Source organism: Haliotis asinina, chromosome 8, assembly GCF_037392515.1.
Source record: "Haliotis asinina isolate JCU_RB_2024 chromosome 8, JCU_Hal_asi_v2, whole genome shotgun sequence".
Lineage (NCBI taxonomy): Eukaryota > Metazoa > Mollusca > Gastropoda > Lepetellida > Haliotidae > Haliotis > Haliotis asinina.
The window spans coordinates 19,889,163-19,907,408 of NC_090287.1; the positions used below are offsets into that span (position 1 = coordinate 19,889,163).

Here is an 18,246-nt window from a genome sequence, read left to right on the forward strand (position 1 = left end):
TTCGGGCCCAGTATGTCTCCAGTACCCAAATTCAGCTTCAGTATGGTCTCCATGCCCAAATTCAGCTCCAGTATGGCCTCTGTGCCCAAATTCAGCTCCAGTACGGTTTCTGATACCCAAATTCAGCTCCAGTACGGTTTCTGATACCCAAATTCAGCTCCAGTATGGTCTCCATGCATAAAGGCCAGATCAGCTTCAGCTTCAGTATGGTCTCCATGCCCAAATTCAGATCCAGTATGGTCTCTGATACCCAAATTCAGATCCAGTACAGTCTCTGATACCCAAATGCAAGTCTAATATGGTCTCTGATACCCAAATTCAGGTCCAGTATGGTCTCTGATACCCAAATTCAGGTCCAGTGTGGTCTCCGATACCCAAAATCAGGTCTAGTATGGTCTCCGATACCCTGATTCAGGTCCCGTATGATACCCAACACCCAAGTCCCAGGTCCTGATCCAATAATGCTGGTCAGTCACAAACTTTCTTACAATTTGTTGCTTAACTGCAGTGTGTAATGTGGGTGACTAGATCATCCAATGCTGTATTGTCATCCACTCTTTTGGATAAAATATCATAACTCTCCATGAGTTCCATATAACCAGTATTGATGTTACTAAATGCACTGTATATTCAACCGTTTCCCTTTTTTTCAGCTATTGTGCACTGAGGGACGTCTCATGACTTACAGATACATTTATGGATCAAATAAATACAGGTAACCATGGCAACAAACTTCTTGAATGTCTCTATTTTTCATCCCCTCTGATGTTAACTTGCTGTTCTTAACTTAATGAACTGAATGGTTCATGACATGTCAGCATACTCGTAAGCATTTGGACTGCTGCTCATGATACTGATCACAGGATTGTCTGGTCCTGATGTAGCTGGATTATTACTCAGTGTGAAAAAACAATGGGAAACCGGGCTGTGTTCTGATGAAAGGGTTTGTTCGGCTTATTGCCATACACTGATTTGCTTGGCCCTGACTAGCTAATTTTTTTACTCACAGTAAATGTGTTACCGTTGTTGCAGTGCTGATACCTGGGAACACTTCTCTAGGATGGACATGCTGAAGGAATGTCTGAGATCAATGAGAGATGGCAACACACACATGGCTTTTACACTCTGGACCAGACACCAGGTAGGTAAAATATATGGGACAGTGGTAGGGGTAAAATGGTGTACCGTGGTATTAGTAGAACCAGTGTACTTTGACTTCAGTTCAGTATACCTTAATGAAATAAAAAAAATTGGTATTTTTGGTTTTCGTGCCATCATTTGTATCTATTCATAAAATGACAGAAATGTTCATTTAAAATGATAGATATTATGGTTATTTTGTTCATATTATTAAGCAATGTAAGGTTTGGCTCTTGGCATTTTTATGCATTATGATATACCGATCCGAAATGGACCGAACTTTGTACTGCAGTACTGTGTAACATGGTAAGGGAGTACCATTTTTGTCCTAGACTGTGGACCAACATTAAGCAGTGTGAACCAGACACACCAGTGTTAGAATGGGGTGTGATGTTGCCATGGTGGAAGTTGCAGCAAGAAAGAGCCCACTTCCAATCATTGATATTCAGTAATGTTCTTTAAGAAAGGTAAATTTACATTTACTGTAAATGAATCTAATCAAGGGATATTCTTTCTTCCAGAATGACTGGGGTGATAAACTGACTCCATCTGTCATTGACCACTTCTTGTCTGAGATCCCTGACCACATGACCGCCTCAGATATCCAAGGGTGGCTGCTCACATCCCTCATACCCCACATTGGCAGAAAGCTGCCCCATGCATTGGTGAGTTGTTAACAGGCCTCGGTACATGCATTGGTTCATTGTTAGCAGGCCTCGGTCCATGCATTGGTTCATTGTTAGCAGGCCTCGGTCCATGCATTGGTTCATTGTTAGCAGGCCTCTGTACATGCATTGGTTCATTGTTAACAGGCCTCGGTCCATGCATTGGTGAGTTGTTAGCAGGCCTCAGTCCATGCATTGGTGAGTGTCAGCAGGCCTTGATCTGTGCATTTGTGAGTTGTTAACAGGCCTCGATCCATGCATTGGTTCATTGTTAGCAGGCCTTTATCTATTGTTTCGTGAGTTGTTAGCAGGCCTCAAACAATACATTAGTGAGTTGTGAACAAGCTTCGATCCATGCATTGGTGAGTTATTAGCAGGCCTCAATCCATGCATTGGTGAGTTGTTAGCAGGCCTCAATCCATGCATTGGTGAGTTGTCAGCTGCTCTCAATCCGTGCATGGTTGAGTTGTCAGCTGCTCTCAATCCATGCATTGGTGAGTTGTCAGCTGCTCTCAATCCGTGCATGGTTGAGTTGTCAGCTGCTCTCAATCCATGCATTGGTGAGTTGTCAGCTGCTCTCAATCCGTGCATGGTTGAGTTGTCAGCTGCTCTCAATCCATGCATTGGTGAGTTGTCAGCTGCTCTCAATCCGTGCATGGTTGAGTTGTCAGCTGCTCTCAATCCATGCATGGTTGAGTTGTCAGCTGCTCTCAATCCATGCATGGTTGAGTTATCAGCTGGTCTTGATCCATGCATTAGGAAGTGAGCAAATGAGACACATGTAGTTTGTTGCCTTGCCTTGACATGGTTTTATCTACCATACATGTGTGGGGATACTGTTAAATTCAAATGTTCAGCTACTTTGACTGTTAATAGACATGGTAATGTTTCATGATTTCCAGTTCAACATTGTCAGCTGGGTCATTCAAAAGGCCCTTAACATGGAACTCTTGGAAAAGGTATGTGTTCACTTTGTTTTATTCCATTTGGAACTTCCCATTCGTCCCATACCAGGGGTGGTTGGATAGGATTGTTGTTAAAGCCTTTCCCTGTCACGCTGAAGACCTGGGTTTGATTCCCCACATCGGTACAATGTCTGAAGCCCATTTCTCGTGTGCCTGGTGCATTATTCCTGGAATATTGATTAAAAATAGCGTAAAACTCAATTGTTCCTCAGCAATATGTTCTTGTTAGAGATGACAAGATTTTAATGGTAAAGCATGAATATTTAGTCCAGTAAGTATCACCCCATCATCATTGAGTGAATAAGTAAGACTGTCCCTCATGATATCTTATAGAGAGAATCATGGTGAATGTTAACAATGAAGTAAACCTGACACTTACTGTCTTCATATACTACCGACAGAAAATAAGGGAACCAAGAAATTGAATGTAGATGACTTTGACTGTGACAGGGTCCGTTATCGTGGCGTATCTACCAAACGCAACATCCAATGACAATGGAATTTCGCATAATGCATGCCCAGCATGTGCTACACATGCATACAGAAGTTAACTCCTGTAAATGTACTGGAGAAGTGGCAATCACTAATGCCATAGAGATTGACACTTACTGACAGAAATGCCTCCGAGGCAGTATCTCGGTGAAGCAACAAAATGGAGAATTGTGGGGATGATAGTGGGGGTGGACATCATTATGTGAAGTTGCCCGGCAGATGGGTAAATCAAAAAGTGTAATTTCACGCCTGTGGGATAAGTACCGTCAAACGGGTGGGGTTGCAACGAGACCTGGGCGTGGTAGACCAAAATCAACGACACCACGACAGGATCGTCTCATTATGTTAATTGCTCTACGCGATAGGTTTAAATTGGCCCCTGCCATCAATAGAGAATTACGCACACTCACTTGAAGACGCATTTCAACCTCAACCGACTATCAAGCTCGTCTGAAAGCAAGACAGCCTGTGCTTTTACGGGTGTCACCCTTTCAGCTCACAATAAGCGCCAAAGATTGGCATGGGCTAGGCAGCATCAGGGACGGGCTATGCGCCACTGGTGTTACACCATGTTCTCTGATGAGTCAAGGTTTTGCCTACGATTCACAGATGGCAGGAAAGTTGTTGGCGTCGGAGCGGGGAGCGATATGCCAGAGCAGCAATTCTTGACCATGATCGATATGGAGGTGTTAGTGTCATGGTGTGGGGCGCGATTACACATGACAGACGATCAGATTTGGTCATCATTAACGGAGCCATGACTGTTCAGCGATACGTTGACCAAATATTGCGTCCTGTTGTGGCTCCATTGGCTAGAGTTATCGGCCGAAATTTTGTATTCCAAGATGATAATGCCGACCACATCGGGCCCGAATTGTCTCTGCTTATTTACGACAAGAAGATATCCAGACATTGGACTGGCCCTCTAAGTCCCCAGACCTGTCCCCAATGGAACATCTCTGGGACGTTCTTGGTCGAAGGGTGTACGCCAGGGACCCAGGACCTGTCAACCTGGCCCAGCTTGGTGCAGCTCTACAAGAGGAATGGCGGGCAATACCACGGGCAACCATCTGGAAATTGATTAACAGCATGCCATCAAGGTGCCGTGAATGTGTTGCCCAACATGGTGGACACACCAGATATTGAACTTGACGCCTAAAATTGATTTAGTGGATTTTTATAGCAGTTTCAAATTCTCTATTATTTCATTAGTTCCCTTATTTCTTGTCGGTAGTATATGAAGCCACCGATCAGCAGAACAAGTGACTTACAATGAAACACAAAATGGTAAAATAAGCTATTATCGACTGTTCAAAATCATATACCCTATAATTCACTCTGGCGATTCCAGTTTGCAAGCGTTGCCACTAGGTCTTCCAGCTTTGATGCTTGACAGGCATCGTTAAATTGCAACTTGCATTGTAGCCGTATATGTGGAATTAGTACAGTGTTGAGTAGGACCAAGATTATATCAATGGCTTTACTGGGCATTTTTCAGACAGGATGGCCAGAGAATGCCCTGAGCTTCCTTCAAGAGACACACAGGAGTGTCAGTGAGGCTCTGAAACTGACAACCACTTCAGGACTTAATCCAGCTGAAAATGTCAGGAAGGTAAGGATAGATTATTTGATAAAAGTCTAACATTAACTGGGTCAGTCATTATTTATTTCAGTCTTAACATGGTGTTTTAGGACTAGACATTAAGCCATTTTATGCACACAAATTGTTGTAATCATAACAAAATACATATACAACATGCAGGGTTTTGGCTTGACTGACAAACACGGTAACCATAGGGATACGTAATTAATGCTTTTATGGGTCCTTGCAGGCATTACAAATGCCCTGTGAAATAAAGGTGTAGAGAACTGTATGTTTTGATAATTTCTCTAGACCCTGTAATGATTTGGAACAGGTCAAAAAGGCTGCATGACAAAAGGGCCGCAAAACAGAAAAGTAAAAATGGCCACAAGAAAGTCAAAAGAGCCACAAACCCCTAGTCAAAAGGGCCACATAAAAAAGTCAAAAAGGCCGCATCAAAAAGTCAAAAGGGCCTGAGATTCCTAGTCAAAACGGCTACATTTAAGTAAAATAATAATCATAACATCTTTTTCCAAAATTATAGTAAAAGATTTTCCATCTACTCTGTGTATATTTTGTGCATACTAGTCCTGTTCTTAATAGATATCTTTTTCAATATTAGAAATAAAAAAATGACAAACAATAGATTATGTAATGGTTACATATTTCATTGAAGTATCAAAAGACTTCCCATTTATGATTATGAGCCAGCAGGACCCAGAAGGAAGTTTTTGCTGCCTGGAAGCTCTTTAAGAATGGAGACATTAGCCCAGTGGAACTGCTGTGCTTGTGTTCAAGGCTGACAGGACCAGTCGAGTGTGAAATTTGAATGTGATCTCTTGAAATGATGACTTTGTGTGCAATGATATATATAACCATTACATACATCTAATGTTTGTCACAATTTTCTTACTAATATTGAAAACAGGACTAGTATGCACAAAATGTACATTGTAGAGATGAATAAACAAGCCATCCAAGGTATTAGTGACAACTTACATGTTAGTCAAAACACAACCAGGGCATGAAAGGAATATATTGTGTATGGGTACATGTGTTTTTGTGCAATATTTTAGTTTCTTTCTGGAGCATTGTGGTACCATTCTGAAAGATATTATATTTATCATAATCATAAATGGGAAGTGGTTTGATACTGAAATGAAATATATATCCATTACATAATCTACTCTTTGTCATTATTTTATTTCTAATATTTACAAAAATATCTATTAAGAACAGGACTAGTATGTACAAAATATACATTGAGCAGATGTAAAAATCTTCTGCTACAACAATTTTGAAAAAAGATGTTATTATTATTATCTTATTTATACATGGCCCTTCTGACTAGGAGTCTGAGGCCCTTCTGACTAGGAGTCTGAGGCCCTTCTGACTAGGAGTCTGAGGCCCTTCTGACTAGGAGTCTGAGGCCCTTCTGACTAGGAGTCTGAGGCCCTTCTGACTAGGAGTCTGAGGCCCTTTTGACTAGGAGTCTGAGGCCCTTCTGACTAGGAGTCTGAGGCCCTTTTGACTTTTTGATGCGGCCCTTTTGACTTTTTCATGCAGCGCTTTTGACTAAGGGTGTGCAGCATTTTTGACTTTCCTGTTTTGCGGCCCTTTTTTCATGCGGCCCTTTTGACTAGGACCCTAATGATTCATTGATCATGTGGACTGATGGGTGAAATGATACATGTAACTGCTCAGGAAAAAACAACCAAACATTTAGGAAAGTCACAGATGTCTTAGGGGTACAGGGTGGATGACTTGTGGGTGACTTAAAACATCACTTGTCCTGACTAATTTTCAACTTACCCTGATTTTTACGACATAATCATGATGATGTAATTATGAAAGAATAAATCAACATGGTATTTGGTGTTAATGTTCAGTGGACTATTTATTTAGAAGTGATAAATAGCAGAGAAAGATAACTCTACTCTGTTATCATTGGGAAATTTAATAGCTACATTTTGGCAGATATGAAATAAAATCAAAGTTTATTTGCAGTTTGAAACTGTAAGCCGAAATTTTCTAGTAGCCATGTACAGGTAAGATGCCATTATTTGATTGCCCAAAATGAAAACTGACTTGTCCCTGGCATCAGGCCGTTCAGTCAGTAGATGTCCCAATAGTGCTGACGTAGAGCCTGTGTTACAGAGTATGAACAAGAGTGAGAAGACCCTGCAGCCTCTGCAGGAGATGATGACGTCCCTGAAGCATCTCTGTAATCTCCACAACAAGTACAAGTGTAATCTTCGACTTACAGATTTTCTCAAGGTCAGTGGCTTCAAGTCAACCCTTTGTGGGTAGGGAATGGAAAGGGAATTAGCTGGTCATAGTGTGTGGCATGACCGATTGTAGCTCTTTATACAGGTTGTGTTGGACCTTGGGATGTGATGATTTACTAATGCTTTGTATGTTTACACCTGAAAATATGGCACATGTATCAATTCATGTTTTAAAGTTGCCTCTTTTTGGAATCCTTTTCAATTTTCCAGTAACCTTGCCTCATACTGACTTCTGTATATTTTACGAAAATACCCACTCTGATCTTAGAGTACCATTACGGCTACATTCAAGTATTTAGAACTTGCATGTGATAAACCTGAAACTGCCAAATGCAACCTCATTTTACCAGCTGTCACCGTGTGCATGTTAATATATTTTGCTAGTTCAGCAATAATCATCATGCTGCTTATGTGGCATCTGTAGAGAATTTTACCAAACTGCAAAGATTGCGCTATCTGAAAACAGTAGGTTGCCAACAAAAACAGGAAGTTAGCTTTTCTAACGTTTTCTAAGCTTTACATCATGATAGAGTGTTATCTCCACAAGGGTTGTATGTGTTTCACTGTAGTCCCTTATGAGCAGTGACTACAGGGACAGTGAGACATTGAATGTTTTTATTATTAAAAGAAATTCTGTAAGGTAAGATAGAATAATCTTATCAGACACAGAATGGTTTGATTATAATAATGTTCTAAATCACTAATACCAAAACTTAAGCATTATCTAGAATTTTACTTTATCAGCAGTCACATCCTGCTTTTTGTCTGGGACAGCAAGGTTATTACCTAAGGTTGCATAAAGTTTCATTTCCATAATCAAACCATGTGTTTGTATTAGCTTGGATATCAGGACTAAATAGTGCTTATTACTGTCTTTCTGTCCGTCCATCTGTCCATCCCTTGCCGTTTTACATGTAACGGAGCCTGACTACTCAAACCCATTACATCACCACTTACAACCAGCCCAGGCTGGGAACACATTCACATTATGTCAAATGTGCCAATTCCCACAGGAGACGACAGAGAGTGTGGCGTTCCGTATGCTGGACAAGGTGGTAGCCCTGGAACTGATCGTGCCGACACTGGAGAGACAGATCCGACCCTACATGAGAGAACACAGGCTCAACGAAGATCAGGTCTTCTCCAAGTATATCAAGGTATCTCATCTATTGCTAAACATTGTTTGGATCTATTTCACTTTGGATCTTTTTTTACTTTGTGTAGTGTGAGTGTTATCACCGTTAAACTTTTGTATGTTGATTTTAGAAAACTGGTTGTGATAAAAGTGTAATGTGATAGTTTCTTACTGACATGAAACATCACCATTGCAGAAGTAAAATGCCAATTCACAATGTGGAATAACGGAATGTTTGGTCAGCCAAATGCAGGATCAGAAAGAGCATTATCTTCCTGTGGTAGGGTAGCCTTGTGGTTTAGGTGGTCACTCATCATGCTGAAGATCCAGGTTCAATTCCATACATGAGTACAATGTGTGGAACCCATTTCTAAGTAAAAGCAGCATATAAAGTCTCACTCTAGCCATATCAAATATATTTCATTTGTAGGACGTATTATCAATTACATGCAGAAGAACTGTTGTAACATGAAGAATCAAAGTATCAGTTGTGACATGAAAAATGTGTGACATCACATCAAATATGTATGATGTTCAAACAGCTTGGCCAGTGTTGTTATAATGACATGCTGGAAAACTGGGTAATCTTGTCAATGATGTTCTATCTGTTGTCCTACCAGGATCTGCTGGAGCGGACAGGCAACATCACCTCCTACACAGGGGAGTCAGCGTGGGAGACGAAGGCCATTGCTGTCATCGACTTCATTAAAGGCCTAAGGGTGAGGCTACACACACTTTCACTTTTGGTGCCTTGTATTTAATTTGTCTTGTAAGATGAATTGATAATTTCAGAGCAGGTCTAGTAAATGTGTCTGGACAGGTAAGATGGTGGTGTGTGATCCAGTGCTTAGGGCTCAGGTCATGAATCAGTTGAAGTAAGTCCATGGATGGGTGACTGCGCTTGACACCTGCGAGTTTCTAAGGCTTTGGTCCTGCTCGACAACGAAGCGAATGTGATAGATGCAGCCTCACCTTTGGCATATGAGTTTTTCTCAAAATTGCCCCCTGTTCACCCAGCAGAAAATGGGTACCCACTGACATAGATCATATGACTGTTAAACCCTCATACTCCTTAGGTTCTGTGCCTTGAGCATGCTTATGACCATGGATATGTGAGCGTCGTAAATATGCACTATTAATAAAATGGCTTAGCACTCATCTTTTTTATTGGATTGAAGTCTGTGAAAACAATTGATGGCAAGGTTTGCAAAATGATGTCTTTTTATTGTTAAAAACTCATTATTTTGTATTTAAATCCTCAAAAAAAGGAGTAGCAGGCATAACTCTTCATCGTAAGCTTCAGTGTAGTTTGGACAGTCCTCAGCTCAGGGCCTTGATGTTTGAAATGTTGCTGTAGGAGAAAGGGGAGGCAATCCTGGAGGTGATGGAGTGTGCGTCACTGCCGTTGAGTAACAATGTGGAACAGCTGATACAGAGAGGCTTACAGCTAGATCATCCCATGTAAGTGTTGAGGACATCTGAAACTTTCTTGAACCTATCCCTTGGTTTATGCTCATCTTTAATAAGATTTATTGTAATGGCCCATATTATGCCGTGTACTCTTGACGTACTGATATGTGTTGAATGTTGCACATGTGTGACAACACTGGATGTCGTGGTTTATCCAGTGATCCACTGAGGTCTAAGAACTGAACACTTTCAGGAATATCTTCTTACGTCCCATGCACAATCACTGGTTTAACTCTGTGTCCAGATTACACATTAACTATAATAATGATACCTGTACGCATGTATTACATTGTGCATTCTCTATAGCTGAGTGCTTATAATGAATGCTGGTCTCTTTCTTAGGACAAGTATTCTACATATGTTAGACACATATTTCATCCATAACTTCATGATTGTGTTTAGTGTGAAGAGGATTAAAGAGGAGTGTCACATGTTGGAGGTGAAGAAATTAATGAAGAAATATGGCATGAAGAAAATCCATCTGCCAACTAGAAGTAAAATACAGGTCAGAAATTCTTGATATTTGGGTTTGTTCATTCTTTTGTTCATCATTCGTGTGTTTTTGATTTGGTTTGTTTATTGTTTACCGCTGTGCTGAGCAATTGCCTCTCTATGGTGGCAGTCCTTGAAACTTCAGTGTCTGGATACAGCAATCCTGCAATCACCAGCATGAGAACGTGGTTTAGGCAACTGGGATATAGTGACGTGTGTCAACCAAGTCAGCGAGCATGACTGATCGATCCAGTTTGTTGCCTCTTACTAAACACATGAGTCACTATAGACTACTTCTAACCTGGACCTTCACAGGTTCTTCATTCTTCAAATACTCATACTTTAAAATAATTAAATCTCACCAATATTTATAAAAATGTTATACAACCTGCTTTTAAATGCTAAATACAAATACCAGTAAGAAAATACTCTCACTAAATATTCTGTGTGTATTGCAGCAAATGATGTACCACATCCTGGCACAAGACATGGCAACGTGTATAACGGATGCAGTCCAGCTGATCACCACATATGAGATGAAGCTGGAGACAGAACTGTACTTCTTCCGACTGCAATGGCTCGTCTCTCACAACAGGGTCAGTGACCAGCAAAATGACAATGATTCTGAAGTAACGTTTTCTTGGAAAACTTGGACTTTCACTGATTTCATTTCCATGTTGAACTCATAGAGATGTCAAGGTGTGTTTTGGGAAATTTAAATCTTTAATTTTAGATAATATTTCTATACAAAAATTAAGAAGATATATCTCAACATTTTCCCCTAAAATAGGAATCAGTGTTGTTCCAATTCCTCCAATGGATGTCATGTTGCAGCTTGAAGATTATTTTGACCTCCTGAAATCCTTGACCCCTGAAATCGCTCTTCACTGTGGGAGGCGGATCATCATTCTGACACAGGTCAAGCTTGACACAGTCATACATGACACGCAGGTAGAAACTTTTGACCACTCTTTAAAAGGTATTGTTTATTCATAGCTTGGGCAAGGGGAGCCATGCCATTTTATACATGTCTGAAGGGTACACAAAGTACAAAAGATTCTGTACTTTACTAAGAAAAATCTAATCCTAGATATAACATGTTGCTTCAACAGTGTTTTGAGAAATTGGTTCATTATTTACTCCTTTGGAGCAAATCTCATCTACCTGTGTACATTCTATCTATGTAATTCATGTATAGCCTATCTACCCGAGTACATACTTGTGTTTGTACATCACCAACCCTCATGTAAACATGCTCACCCCCTATCGTGTGTTATGTACATCATCCTATCATGCGTAATGTATCACCATTGGCTTCCATCCTTATCCCCAATCATGTTATGTAAACATATCCAATCAACTGTAATGTATTACCATTGGCTTCCATCATTGTTATCTTAACTATCGGCTTCCCATCAGTGCTTGTTTATACTAGCTTTCGTTAACTCATTCCACTTGTTACTTTGTTATTGTTTTACCTGTACATATAAATACACCTCTGTATCCCTTTCTCAATCACCTGATGAAGGAGTAAGCATTAACTCCGAAACGTTGTGTTCTCTCATAAAGAAGTTGATATCCATAAAAATCTTCATTCTTATGTATTTTCACTTCTAAATGACATTCAAAGACTTCCTTTGGAGCAAGACTATTAGGTATTGTAAATATTGATATATTATGTTTTAAATAGCATTAGGCTTTGGTGACAGACAATCATGTTTTGGTTCCGTGTTTCTGAAAATGAAGAAAGTAAATGTTTCATAGACTATGCCCTGATAAGTATACAGCATGATAAATGTTCTGGTTTGGGTAATATTTACATGTGCAAATATTGTGTGGAATTTTGCATGATTGGTCATTTTGGATATTTCCTCTTAACTGTTACATGTGCTTGTGTTACCGGAAAGTCCTCTTTGACCCACATGGCAATAAGTCGCTAGTTGTGTTCATGTATGTGCTCATACTGCATACCTGTTTACACAGATTAACATCAGATCTACAGTACAGTATGGTGTGATGTGAAGTGCAGCCGATTCAGTCCTATATACACAGGGTTAAGGTGGTCTTCTGGCTGAGAGTATCACAATTAACTGTGTAGAGTAGTCCCCCTTCTTTCAGATCACAATCCATTCTCATAGATTTATCCAAAGCCATTAATGTCTACAACCAATGTTACATTTGATGTCTTTGTTCCACTTTGAGCTGTCACACAATGGTGTAACTGACTTCCTGATTCTCATGCTGATGCACTCCGGTTTCAGGACATCCTGAAATCCAAGAAATTGTTCACTGAGGCTGCAGTTGGAACTGCTCGTATACTATTGCAAGGTAGGGGGAAATTTGAATGTTTCGAAGATCATTGATAAATTTTTGGAAGATCATTGATAAATGTTTTGAAGATTATTGATAGCATAATTATTGCATGATCTGGAGATGGCTCAGACCTGCAATTGATTGGAACTGGACTCGAAGTAGGTCAGTAGTAATAGAAGCACTATTCTGTTACTTACTTGTAAACTACAATGTAGATGTTAATGGGTGTACATCTGATGTACTGTAACTAGGGTTACTAATCACTGTATGTAGCTTGTGCTCTAGTGAGCTGTGAAGCTTGTATGAATTCTATCGTAAGTTGATTTAAAAAGTAGGTTTTCAAAGGCTCTATCAAGAGTTTAATATTGTGAAGCAGAACTCATGTGAAAGGAGAATAACTTTGAAGATGTTAACATTTTCAGAATTAACTTGTGTGGTTACTTTTTATAGCTAAATTTGATTTTAAAAGCTCACCTGGTTATATCATACCATGATACTTGACTAGCATGAGTAGTGCAGAGGCTGGTGTATCTGTTTGTGTGAACTTCACCATGTGATCATTGTGTTACATTGTTCCCCAGATGTCCAGGACCATGTTAACTGTGAGATCTATGAGGAAATGAGGAAGGACTACAGTGAAATGACAGCTCTTTTGGCTTTGCAGGTCAGTAATAGATAGGAACAAAAACATGCATTCAGCCATTGCAAAAACTGATCAGATCAGTTTAATGTTTGAAGTGGTGTATTTCATAGTTATCATTACACTGGAGTGTGACTATTCTCATTATCGGCAAGAGTTGACTATTAAATGTCAGTGTGTTTATTTCCATAATCGTCTGGGATAGAATAGGTCTTCAGCAACTCATGTTTGCTGTGAAAGACAACTATGCTTGTCATAAGAGGTGACTAACGAGATCAGGTGGCCAGACTCGCTGACTTGGTTGACACATGTCATCGGTTCCCAGTTGTGCAGATCGATACTCATGCTGTTGATAACTGGATTGTCTGGTACAGACTCGATTATTTACAGACCACTATATAGCTGGAATATTGCTGAGTGCAGTATAAAACTGAACTGAACTGAACTGAACTGAACTGAACTGAACTAAACTCACTCACTCACTCACTCACTCACTCACTCACTCACTCACTCTGTAACTTACGTATGTGGCCATAGGCCCAAATACATGATGCAATAATATCAGTGATATTAAACAACCATTTACGTTTCTTTCAAGTAACATGAAGGAATGTTTAATCTTAGCATAGAGTGTGAAGTTGTTACCATAAGTTTTTGGAGCATCTGCACTGATGGGTCCTGATGACATTACATGGTAGAATACCTTTTCTGACAGTGTCAAGTGAAGGGCATGTTCAATTTCATTTCGCTCACCCTGTGGACAGATATGTTTCTCATGGGGTGTATTTGATATCTTGCCTCTGTCAATCAACAGAATTGTATGTCCAACTCTTGCAAGAGCAAACTGGTGCTCAATTGTTCATAAAAAGAGTCTGATAGGTGTTTGTCAGCATCAAGAGTTGTTTTGCATGCAGAGTATATCTCATCTGGAACTACTGACGTTACTTAGTCACTGATTACATGTACATACGGGAAACTGAAACTCACAATACTCACATATATTTCCAATCTTGCTTTTCGTTTTGCACCAGGAGTTAGTGAAGCTGAACAGTCCCAGTTGTGTATTGTATTTTGAAGTATCGAGCTGTTCTTGTGTTACAGTGTGAGTACAACAAGTACCTGACGCTGTCCCAGTATCGTTGTCGGACGTCCAGGGAGGCTGTACTTGTCTCCTACCTTACAGACTTCTTCACATCGCAAGTATCAATAAAGGTGAGGTTTAACTGTGAACTGTGTCTGTGTGTGTGGATGCTAATGACAATAGATATCACCCATCTACCGTCAACTTAGCTTGTTTGTTTTTTGTTCCATATTGTGAGATTTCTGATCATCATCGTTTGCATGTGAAAAGTGCATTCAGTACATGTGATGAGAATTACAGTTTCCAGTGAACTGGATTGGATGGGAACACTTGGCTTTACATACCTTTTAGGTTTATTTGAAAACAAAGGATTCTATTTGGTTTTATGGGTGCAGTTATAATGGGAGTTGGGCTAATTATGCCAAGTTTTACTATGTATTTATGTTTCTTTTCAGGGTGATATCAACTATGCAAAAGTTTATAGGTAAGTCAGCCAACTTGTTCAGTATTACCTGTACTATACAGGAAAGAAAAAGTTTGGTTTTAAGCTGCTTTTAGCAATATTCCAGCAATATCACAGATGGGGTACATTAGAAATGTGCTTCACACATTGTACCCATGTGGAGAATCAAACCTAGGCTTTCCATTTGATCAGAGATGCCAGCCCTCCCGAATTTGTCAGGATCATCCTGAAAAAATGCATGTCGATTCCGCGATCTTGGCAAAGCTGAATTCATTCAAATTTTTTAAAAATATGACAAATATATATCTTACTTACTGGAGGGCTAGGATCATCTTTGACCTATAATTAATGATGATGATATAACTGCAGCACTTTGTTTACAGAAGTTTTCATATTGGTTACACACAAAAAGTAATCCTGGAGTTGAGTAGGCTGTTTGATAAATTCCATGCTCTATTTAATACCGAGTACAGCAAACCGGTTTCAGTTGTGAAAGGATGTCTACATGTGAGGATATTGAAATGTTGCATTCCTTGAGTGCAATAGTTTATATGGTTCCCTAGTTTGTTGAGGAAATTACTAGGGTTTATTTCAATCTTAGGGAGCTCAGATTCCTAATTGCACCACTTTGGAGTTGGCATCTCTGTGTTAACTCATAAACCACTTGGCTACCTCACCAGTGTTGAAATGTGTGACCTGAAATATCAGTTCCTATGGTGTAAACCGAAATTCAGTCAGGTATTATCATGTTTGATCAACTGTCTTTGAGGTAAAGCACAATGCACTGAGAAATACGAGATGAAATAATATAACGTATCATTCAGGGCCATGGATGTCATTACATCATAATGCATTTATCACTACATACCACTGCAATTTATGCATAATTCATGTAGCCCATCAGATCTCCAGCTATTTTGAATTGTAATCCAAAAGTCACTGTGTTCTGTAATCTGATTGGTTGAAAAACATGATCAAATGGTATTAGAATCACGGAAACTGCAAGACTATTCACTGTGTATAGGCTCGTAGAAACACCGCAAACAATAGTTTTGTTGTGGCGTCAACAGTGGTGATGTCATTCAAATCATATTGTGACGTAAAGTTAGAATGACGTCACAAATGAGCCACTCCAGATGCTACCATGGGAACCAGCTGAAACGGCCAGCTGATGACACTTCACTGCTGTAGCTGTACTCAGTGTAAACGTAGTGCAGACAGTAAAACCCTTTGGTTTACTGTTTTCTTTACAATGTCATTAAACATCACGTCATGGCCAATTTGCGGGTGTTATTGAGTATTTAAAGCACAGGAATATTTCATTCAAAAAATGCAAATTCCAAATTCCAAACGCATTCCTGTGCTTCAAATACTCAATAATACCCGGAAATTGGCCAGCACATAATGTTTATCTCCTAAGTGAATTGTATCCCTGATATTCATCAATATTGCTACCGTCATTGAGTGTGTCTTTTCTAGTTAACATTATTTAGCAAGACAGTATCTTATTACTGAAGTACAAGACACTATGTTATAATAATACCTTTATTATACATACACAGTGATATATTCATTTAACTTTAAAGTAGTGAGAAGGATGGCAAATGTGTATGAGTATTCACCACAAAGGTTTCACTTGACATTTAATGCAGCAGTTAGCCATTAGGTTATGTGTGTTGTTCACAGACTGACCAGTCTGCTGGATATATCGCTGGTCCATCTCCACGGTCAGCTGGCGATCAAGGCTTCCGGCACAGGTGACATGGAGACGGCAGTCAAACACTGCAGGTAAGATGAGTACCAGCAGGGGAGAAAGTGTTTCCATGGCCTCATTCGCTAAAGCAGTTATTGTTATGTTGGTTGTTTACTATTACACTTTGTCATTTCTTGCAGTCTTCATAGTGTTGAGACATATTGTTGAGTGCCGCCCTCCAGGACTAGTTTGCCATCAGTATAAGCAAGCAAGAGCTGTCATGATAGTTACCATATATCAAAATTGATAAACATTGCTTTCAGCTTCACACAACAGCATTGACTCACAAATAAATTGTTTAGGATCTTAAAGGTCACATGCAACGTAAAACACAAGTTTGCAAATTTTGATACCTTTTGGTATGCACTTAGTGAAACAAGACATCAAAAATGTCAGTTCAACCTATGAAGTTGAAAAAAAACACGATGGAAAAAAGTTCACGAAATCAGAGGTCAAACGATTCACTAATTTTGCCCCCAGCACTCATAACGTATGCGCAGTGAATAGGTTTGCGGATCTTCATACAGTATGCCTGCCCGGAGTATGAGGTCGTGAGCAGTAGTCTAATTTTGGATGTGTAAAGAAACAAGGACATACATGTAATCTACTTGTTACTTTTAAAAAAACTTGTTGATTGTGATAAGCAAATTCTGTCAACTCAGACAACTCAGTGTCTGCTTTACTGATACTTATGTGTCTGCCTGTATGTCTGGTAATGACAATATGCAATGCACAACTTCAGTCACTGACCACATGCAATTAACACCTCTCGGGCTTATAAGTCATAAACAAAGAGCTGGCTAAGCGTATTGGCAAATGAACCAGTGGCCAATGAACAAGTTTTGTTACACTTGAAAGCACAACCACTGGCTCTGACTTGGTTTGGTATCACAGCTGCTTCGTTTCGAGGGAGGTAAACCCAAGTACATAATATTACACTTTTGATTTGCAATTACACTTATAATTTTGTGTGTTTATTTTGTTTAACCAGCATTGCATTTTATATATCATCAATAAGTGATAATTGTGTTTTAATCGTGTTTGCTTTTTTGGTTGGATGTGACCTTTAAGAATTGTACTATGGTTTCAGTCATGGTGAATTTTCAGCAGTCTGTGAGACACTTCAAATCACATCTGATCCATGATGTTATCCTGCAGTCCTTTCAATCAGTCAGAGTATATATGAAGAATTCTAAGCCGTAAAATAATCTGAGTTCATGCATAAGGTTCATAATCCACTGTTAGTAACCTTTCTTGTCATCATATATTTGAAATAGTGGTGAGTGTGGCATAAAACTAAACCCACTCACTCGCTCACAAAACAGCATAGACTCACAAATAATTGTTTAGGATGTTCACATGTGGTATTTTGCAGTAAGCTGCTGGAGAGTGACCCGTCCTGCTCCACAGCTGAGACCCTGTACAAGGTGGCACTGTCCTTCCTGCAGCTGTGCCAGAAGAAGGAGGACGACACATTGGAGGGCAGCAGCAAGCTGCGGGATCTGTCCTACACTGCTGTCGAACTGGCCAGTCTTGCTCTCACCATGTGCAGTCCAGGTCAGCTGTTTCAACAAAATACTCAATGGCGATTCTGTAACGAATAAGTCCCCAATGCCCTGCCCTATGTGTCCATCAGCCCACCATGTGGATTAAGAAAGAATGGGTGCCTAGTACCCTACACTTTTCTCAGCTTATAAACCTCCAGTGACGGCACTCTGTTGTCTGCAGGTTCATGGGCATCTGCAAGAAATGACAGGGATTTTTTAA

At 39.8% G+C, this 18,246-nt stretch overlaps 1 protein-coding gene across 1 annotated transcript in view; it reads left to right on the top strand.

Annotated features, from left to right (window-relative positions):
• The window catches only part of LOC137295070 (kinetochore-associated protein 1-like), a 73,882-nt gene that overhangs the window by 17,340 nt on the left and 38,296 nt on the right, over nucleotides 1–18,246 (top strand). The window contains exons 18-35 of the mRNA XM_067826341.1: nucleotides 654–715; nucleotides 1,033–1,141; nucleotides 1,662–1,805; nucleotides 2,708–2,764; nucleotides 4,761–4,874; nucleotides 7,002–7,121; nucleotides 8,146–8,289; nucleotides 8,888–8,986; nucleotides 9,625–9,728; nucleotides 10,140–10,242; nucleotides 10,688–10,825; nucleotides 11,064–11,180; nucleotides 12,491–12,557; nucleotides 13,124–13,206; nucleotides 14,284–14,394; nucleotides 14,719–14,747; nucleotides 16,413–16,514; nucleotides 17,855–18,036. Of these exons, the coding sequence (XP_067682442.1) occupies nucleotides 654–715; nucleotides 1,033–1,141; nucleotides 1,662–1,805; nucleotides 2,708–2,764; nucleotides 4,761–4,874; nucleotides 7,002–7,121; nucleotides 8,146–8,289; nucleotides 8,888–8,986; nucleotides 9,625–9,728; nucleotides 10,140–10,242; nucleotides 10,688–10,825; nucleotides 11,064–11,180; nucleotides 12,491–12,557; nucleotides 13,124–13,206; nucleotides 14,284–14,394; nucleotides 14,719–14,747; nucleotides 16,413–16,514; nucleotides 17,855–18,036 (1,885 nt within the window). The remainder of the gene's footprint in view (nucleotides 1–653; nucleotides 716–1,032; nucleotides 1,142–1,661; nucleotides 1,806–2,707; nucleotides 2,765–4,760; nucleotides 4,875–7,001; nucleotides 7,122–8,145; nucleotides 8,290–8,887; nucleotides 8,987–9,624; nucleotides 9,729–10,139; nucleotides 10,243–10,687; nucleotides 10,826–11,063; nucleotides 11,181–12,490; nucleotides 12,558–13,123; nucleotides 13,207–14,283; nucleotides 14,395–14,718; nucleotides 14,748–16,412; nucleotides 16,515–17,854; nucleotides 18,037–18,246) is intronic.